The sequence below is a fragment of the Stegastes partitus genome, unplaced genomic scaffold (assembly GCF_000690725.1).
Source record: "Stegastes partitus isolate 25-593 unplaced genomic scaffold, Stegastes_partitus-1.0.2 Scaffold34, whole genome shotgun sequence".
NCBI classification, from domain to species: Eukaryota; Metazoa; Chordata; class Actinopteri; family Pomacentridae; genus Stegastes; species Stegastes partitus.
In genome coordinates, this window is record NW_007577765.1 from 954,902 (window position 1) to 962,720 (window position 7,819).

Here is a 7,819-nt window from a genome sequence, read left to right on the forward strand (position 1 = left end):
CTGTGGGAACAAACTGAGCGCTTTTAAAGGGACAGTCCGCCGCTCGGCAGCGCAGGAGGAGCCAATCACAGCCTGTTACGTCACATAGCGGAACTCGTGAGGCCCCGCCCCTCAGCTACTAGCCATGTATGTCAGTGACTTTTCTCATGAATGGGGTTTTTAATAGATTTTTGTCTCAGTTATTTTAAAAGGGGTGAAATACTTCACCATTAAAAAGCTGTAAAAACCTGCGAAAATAACACAGAGTGCCTGTAAAATAAGGGTGTTTTTAGCTGATTTAAATACTGCAACCAAAAGAATGATCATCATTATAGGCAGATGTTTGTTTTAACAGTCAACATGTAAATAAATACTTTTTTTTCTGTGATATTACTAGATATTATCTGTAATTTCATAAAACAGGGAAAATCTGTTTTTTTTTTTAAAAAAACTGTCAAAACGTATTGACTGAATTTCAAGCTTTAACACATAACTTGACTTTCAATTACAGCGAGTAAATGTAAAATTATAGTTTGTGCTGATTTAAAAACAACAACATTGTTTTGTGGTCCAATTTTCTGAAAAAAACAAATTCTCATTTCCAGAGATACACATTTTTTGATATGGATGTTATTCTACATTTTTGGCAAGTTGACATGTAAATTTATCCTTTTTGTAAATTTACTAGTTATTACCTGGAAGTTAAGACAGGGGATTTCTGTAAAATAACAGCAACATTTTCAACAAATTACAGTTTAAAACTGTTGAAGAACTTTTATGTTTTCAACACTTCTGTACAGGAATCATCTAAACTATTTTTATTGTTGTTGTTGCAAGACTGGATATATATGACACAGTCCAAATTAAAATCTAGGCAGATTTTAAATCTGCCTGGGCAAAACTAAAATTTTGATTCCATCTTGACCAAATCAAAATCCTCCATATATATGTAGTATTTGTACCAGCCTTGTGTGACTGTTAAACATGACAAAAGATGTATCACACCTCTTCAAATGTATTTGAATGAAAATGCTGGCGTGATGGTTACAGCATTAAAGAATGTGAGCTTCACACCATAGTGAAGTGTGGAGATTATATCAGAATAACACCTTGCAATGTGCCACACCTCACTATATATTTGTCGCAGTCCAAATTAAAATTGAGGATTTTAATTTGGACTGTGACATATATATATATATATAGCAAATACCCTTAATTCAACTCTATCTAGGCATAAAAACACATTTCAGATATTCACAATGTCTTTCTTCATAGGATAAACAACGTAATTTTTACCACTCATGTATACATCAATACAAATATTGGTAATTCAGCTGCAGATATCTACAATATGAACAGCTGATATCTTTATGACTGGTCCTAATACCGGTTGATTATCTCCAGCAATTCAAAACTGAATCACACAATGCTTAATTATTATTAATAATGCAGATTTCTAACCCACCTGTTAGAAATAACAAACCCATTAGCATTTACATGATGAATTGCTGACATTTTAAAGAGTATTACGACAAAATAAGAGGCATAAACACCAGCTACTCAGATATATTACTGCCTTACAATCCATATGTTCATTAATGATTATAACTTATTTATAAAGCATTAATACAAATGAAATTGTTAGTTGTGACACAAAAACGATATCACAAAGACTTGCTTCACAGATTTTATATGTGAAAACCGTGGATGTAATAATGTTGTATCAGTGGAAAAAATCCATTAAGTTCCAGATGCTAATGGAACAGATGGAAACGAGAAGAGGGAACGGGATTTCAGTCATCTGTGACTGGGTGAGAGGCTGCTTTTTTTTTTTTCTTTTCAGTGGAGCTGCATCTAAAACCCAGTGCCAAATTACATTTAAGCCCGCTGTGTCAAAGGTTGGTGCTTGCATAATGTTCTCTCAAACACTGGAATGGTCTCTTTTATCAGGAATTTTTCACATTATGCAAGGACACGCTGTGACCCTGGACTGATCACTGCACACTTTTAGCAGTTAAAGCATTTTAATTGATCTGATTGATGTGTAAATGATTAACTTTTTTTTTTTTTAACATTTGACAGTGGTAAAGTTCAGGCTAACTGCAAAAAACACTTATTTCATTCTTAAATGTGTAATTGATTCAATATCATGATTTAAATTCACTAACACCAGAAGCGCTGCATGTATCCAGCAAAGTGGTTTTTATTGGACATGTCTAATAACACACACACATAAATACAAATAAATTGAACACAGATATACAGAACATGGTCATTTTTTCGCTCCGGCTTTTCCCAGTGGGTCCTTTGCTGCGCAGTAGGACTGAAACGCGCTCAGCATCTCACTGCGGCTCAACTTTGCCCCCTTCAACAGCAGCCGCTCTCCATCCACTGTGGAGACACAATGAAATGAGTCACAGTGACGCAACGCTCAAGGAGGACAAGGAGTCAACGGTCGAGAAGTTGACTCTGAGCAGAAGTCAAGCAACACAATGAGGTTCATCGGAACGCTGTTCTGCTGACCTATGGCGGATATTTCTACTTTTGCTGAAAGGCACGGCTCACTGTGTGGGTGTATGAGATCATGCTGCGAAAATCATCAGCATGAAATACCCAGACTAAGACATACAGTCATGAGTTGTTCTGCTGCATTTACAGACATCTTGTTGCTCTTTTTTTAGCTCAATGAACAAGTAGTAGTGTTGGACATGATGGTGCTTTCAAAGGAAGTTTATTGTCAACATAAAGAGATATCAGTAGAGGACAGAATCCACCTGAAGCCACGGAAATTAAAACTTAAAACAGTTAAAAAAACAATAGTCGAGCATTTGTTTCTCCACACGATGACAAGCACCGAGCCGGTGAGAAGATGAAATCTGAGTGATGCTCTTCTTCTTGGCCTTTACCTTTAAGAAATTTGGCTTTGTGGGTAACCTGACGTAGACCCAGTGTTGAGGGAAGTGAGTCACTCTACTGTGTGAAAGAAGCAACGCTACCAGCACATAGCTGCAGCCACAGCGGAGTGAATGCTGATTAAGTTACTGCAGGCTGCCATAATGTGTCTAGAGAGGACAAGTTTCAGGGCAACAGCTATTTTAATGTTATGTACTGTACTCGTTGCCCTAAAGAGAAAAAAAGAAAAAGAAATAAAGGCGCAATTCATGTAATGTTATGACAGTGTCTTCTTCTGCCTCCTCCTCATCACTCAGAGATTTTCCAGAGAAAAAACAAGTTTTAGCCTGAAAGCAGAAGTCTTGTAGCGAACGGTGAAACACAATCCAACTTTTCTCTACTGTGAAAAAGTCATTGAACATAATAGACAATAGTTCAGTTTGTCTTCTTTAATAGCTAACTTGTGCCGGCATGATGAAATGAATGAATGAAATGAAAAATACTTTATTTATCCCAGAAGGGAAATTCAATGATGTAGTAAAAGTTTTTACTTTGCACTCACTTTTTCATTATCCATCTGATTAAATGCAACAACTACAACACTTTGCACTCATGATTACTTTCTAGTACATAAATTAGTAATGCTGTGCTATTCAAAAGCTAAACTGTGGACTCCTTCAAACAGCTCAGTAAACAGCAACTACCGTCTGTGGATTCAAAGAATAGCAGGAAGCGAAGCCGCACATGCTGCACTTCAGCCACGACCACGCTGCCCGTATCCTCTCCTACACATCTGAGTGCAGTTCCATCATACTTACCAAAAGTCACGTCCACGACAGGTTCAGATTTGTCGTGTTTCACCGTGGTTATCACCTCACAGTTCAAGTTAGTAGATCGGGCCTTTTCCGAGGCCACCAAGGCCAGAAACTCCCTGTGGGACACGGAAAAGACTCAGGTTTAATAAAATATTTGTTCAAGTACTGTATGTCAGTACAATTTTGAGGTCTTGCACTTTTCACAAGGGAAGGAGACCCTGTGTGATATTTCCCATCCATCCGTCCATTATCTATACACCGCTTAATCCTCACGAGGGTCCTGGGGGGCTGGAGTCTATCCCAGCTGACTCAGGGTGAAGGCAGGGGACACCCTGGACAGGTCACCAGTCTATCACAGGGCTACACTTAGAGACAGACAACCAAGCACACTCACATTCACACCTACAGACAATTTAGAATCATGTAGGACTGTGTGGGAGGAAGCCGCAGAACCCAGAGAGAACCCACACTGCACGGGGAGAAGTCCTCACTGGGACGCAAACCAGCGTCCTTCTAGCTGCGAGGCAACGGTGCTAACCACTGAGCCACCTTGCAGCCCGAGACACAGACATTATAAAGCAAATGTACCTTGATCGCACAAATACTACACAATGCTTCACATCAAACCAAACAGCTGTATGTAAACAAGATAAAAAAGAGCTCCACCTAAATGTACATCAGTAACAATATTCCACTAACACATAACACGCTTCCTATACAATGAGCTCTTATTATTTTAAGTGCATTTTTCAGGTAATACTTCTCTCTGTTTTCATTTAAGGGAAGTTTTATTTGAGTTTTACGTGAAATAGAGTGTTGTACAGTGTGGTATTACATTAAGTTGAGGAAAGCATCTAAATACTTCTTACTAGACTAACATTTCTGATAGAGGACACAATATCTGTTTACATTTTGGGCTTCCACAGTGTATCAGGACAACAATTTGCTCCAGATTAAAATAATTTTCATCTTAGATTGCATTTCAGGAGTCCCTTAACACACTCTTAAAACGACAACAGGTGTTTACACCTATTTGCTTCACATTTATATGACTTTCATACTGGTTCTGTTGCACCCTGGGGTGGGAGAGGTTGAATCTTTACTACTCTTATTTGTTAATGAGGTTTAGTTATCTCCTAATAGCTCAACCAAAAGTTAAACTAGGCCGTCTAATTAGCCAGAACTGAGAATAAAGCTGTTTGAGTGGACAGGAATAATTTTTTTTACATTACTTTTATCAAGTCAGTTTCATCTTATTTTTTTCAGGTTAGACCTTATATTAAAGACATTTATACCAAACCATATGATAAGTAAATTCATATAATGTGCAGGTCTGCATTAGGGTTGCTTTCAGTGTCGATTATTCTGTTGATGATTCTACCAATTATTCAAAGACAAGACATTGACAGGAGGCACTCCGTCAATAAAATGTCCAAAAAAAAAAAGTAAAATATCCCAAGATTATGTCCTAAAACGTCTTGTTTTGTCCACAACCCAAAAACATTCAGTTTACTACTACAGAAGGGTACAGAGAGCAGAGTATATTTAAATTTAAGGTGATAGAATTAGAGAATTTTGACGTTGTTTTCTTGAAAACCTGACACAAACCAAATAATCGAGTATCACAACAGCTGGCAGTCGATTTAATGGATTAAAAGTAATTAAGCTCAATATAAGGAACAAAAATAGAATTGAATAGAGTAGCAATACTTTGTTGAAGGTAAAGGGAAATTTTAGTTACAACAGCACAAAGACTAAAGCTACCACCACCATAAATTCAGATAAATAAGCAAAAAATAAACAATAAGAAAATATAAAATGAAAAATGTGTAATAAGTGTAATAAAAACTCTTAGTAGTAATGTCCTATGTGAAGTGTAGTGCATAAAAATGCGCAACAAAACACGAGTACAACTAAAACAACTAAACTAACTTGCTGCAGCAAGTAGGGGTCCTCGGACCCTAAAAATGTGCAAAAGACAATTTCAATGACAGAACCAGATGCTACAAGGCAGAGCAGCCAGAGCTGATGTGTGGAACACAGTTACTGCTTTCTACTTCAACAAGGTAACCAAGACTATGTGAAACATGCAGGAAATCCTTAATTCAGACGTGTTTAATGTGTCAGCAAGGCTTCATAACCACAGTCCCTTCAATAACAAGCCAGTATCTCCTCTGAAGGTTTGACATCTGGTTAGAAACCGTCGCTGTCGCTCGTTTCCTTGTCAAAATACCACTTTTATCCGCAGTCCAGCCACACAAAACGACTCCGACCCACAGCAGCAGCATTTAACGCGCATTTCTTACCGTGTTGAGCGAACATTGGACTCGAAGGGACAAAACTGAACGATGATTTTCTTCACAGCCTTCAGCACCACGGCCGCTTTAGTGGGCGCCGCCATGTTTTCTGCGGTGACCTCTGACCTCATCAAAAAGCGACGCTGCTGATGAGGACCAGCAGGGGGCGGCAGAGGATAAACAAAACCCTGCAGGGTCAGAGACTGAGAAATGAGTACAAAAAGTACACTGATGAGATGGTAAGTGACCTGTGGGTTTTATTAAACAGGGTAGGACAGGCCTAATGGATCTAGGGGTCATAAATCATGTTGATAATGCTGATCAGTGCAGGTAAAATAGTTCACAGCTCAGTCATTTTAACTGGAAAAAATGATTAACAATGTGCTGAAAGAACATTGAAAATTTGGATCAGATCTCTTAAATGTTTTATCATCTACCTTGCTGTAACCAAGCTAAGAAGCTTAGTCATGTTTTAGCTTGTCAACTTAATTAGACACCAAAAGCGGCTCTGGATGGATATTTGTAGGTATTTTATTTCTTCTACCAACATGTGAGCAATAATCTAAATCAGTACTGAATATGTGTTTAAGTTAATAGATAAGTAGACCTATGTGGTGGCCATGGTCTAAATAGTTTTTTTAATAAATTGACAAACAAAACAAAAACAAACAAACAAATAAAACAGAGGGTGCTAAATACAGTGCTAACTACAATGTTTCAGTGGCTCACATAACTACATGAATTGTGCTGTTGTATTTTCATCTTGTGGTTATTTGATGACACAAAAATTAAAATGTTGACATCACTGAACTTCTTTAATTTATCTGTTTATTATTGTTGTTGTTGTTGTTGTTGTTGTTGTACCACAATAACAACAACAATAATAAGAGTAATAATAATAATCAAATTGAAGGTGTCTATCAGGACATTTTGTGTATAAGATGGAGTCATCAATTCTGCACTTAATGATTCTGTAAATTGCTCCAGAAAGCATCCCATTTCATCAACACTCACTGTATTTCATGTATCTTTTGCTGATTAAATTCCAACTTCCGCACTTGAATTAATTAATCAATCTGTGGTCTTTTAATTAGATAATTCAAAGCCTTGACAGCATTTGATTTGCAGCTTGTATTCCATTGAGTTTTTATCTGCAAGAGTCACTGTCAGCACTGAGAACTGATGTTTCAGATGCTGAGTATCAGACTTTATTGTGACTTTACTGTAGGTGCAGACTTATAATAGCCTAATACTGGGGCGTCATTAGGATCTGGACACACTGGGGGCTGAGTCCAGTCCTTAAAAGTTCTTTCATAACACAATATCCACAAATACATAACTGGACATAATAAGATCAAATGTGCTGCTTAGAGGCAATAAACTAAACTTGATGTTGCACCGAGCAGTGTTTTGGATCCAAAACTTAGCTGTGATGTAAAATGTAATTAGATGAATTTTGTTGATGATGCAACTGTTGTAGATGTTAGCATCATCTTAAAAGTCTTTCCTCAGAGTTCCCTTTATGTGAAGCTGTTTCCTTTTTGGTCTTATGTACTTTTCTTTTACCTCCATTTTATATTGTTAATTTGATTTGTTTTGTGCTTTTCTCTCTTTACAGTGTTAACAAGGGCTGCAAGGTGGAGCGGTGGTTAGCACCGTTGCCTCACAGCTGGAAGGTTGCCGGTGCGCATCCCGGTGAGGACACCCGGGATCTTTCTGGGTGGAGTCTCCACAAAGTTGTATTGTATCCTATGATGAAAGATTTCTACAATGATGGGAGCGGTCCCTACCAGAATAACAATGTCCTCATCCATAGGGCATGAGAGGTCGCTGAAT

General features: G+C 37.8%; 1 protein-coding gene across 1 annotated transcript; it reads right to left on the reverse strand.

The window, feature by feature from the left end:
- Positions 1-2,162: 2,162 nt before the first annotated feature.
- On the reverse strand, positions 2,163-6,089 carry mrpl53 (mitochondrial ribosomal protein L53). Its single transcript, XM_008301145.1, has 3 exons — positions 5,993-6,089; positions 3,690-3,802; positions 2,163-2,370 (listed from the first exon to the last, which is right to left on the reverse strand). The coding sequence occupies exons 1-3, from the start codon at positions 6,085-6,087 to the stop codon at positions 2,252-2,254; spliced, it is 327 nt and encodes a 108-aa protein (XP_008299367.1). The 5' UTR covers positions 6,088-6,089; the 3' UTR covers positions 2,163-2,251.
- Positions 6,090-7,819: the final 1,730 nt, after the last annotated feature.

Excerpts from the sequence above, each read along its gene's own strand:
- mrpl53 (XM_008301145.1), bottom strand. The coding sequence starts at position 6,087 with ATGGCGGCGCCCACTAAAGCGGCCGTGGTGCTGAAGGCTGTGAAGAAA. Across the intron at positions 3,803-5,992 it reads TCCAATGTTCGCTCAACACG|GGAGTTTCTGGCCTTGGTGG; the intron begins GTAAGAAATGCG and ends CGTGTCCCACAG. Across the intron at positions 2,371-3,689 it reads TGTCGTGGACGTGACTTTTG|TGGATGGAGAGCGGCTGCTG; the intron begins GTAAGTATGATG and ends GTGTCTCCACAG.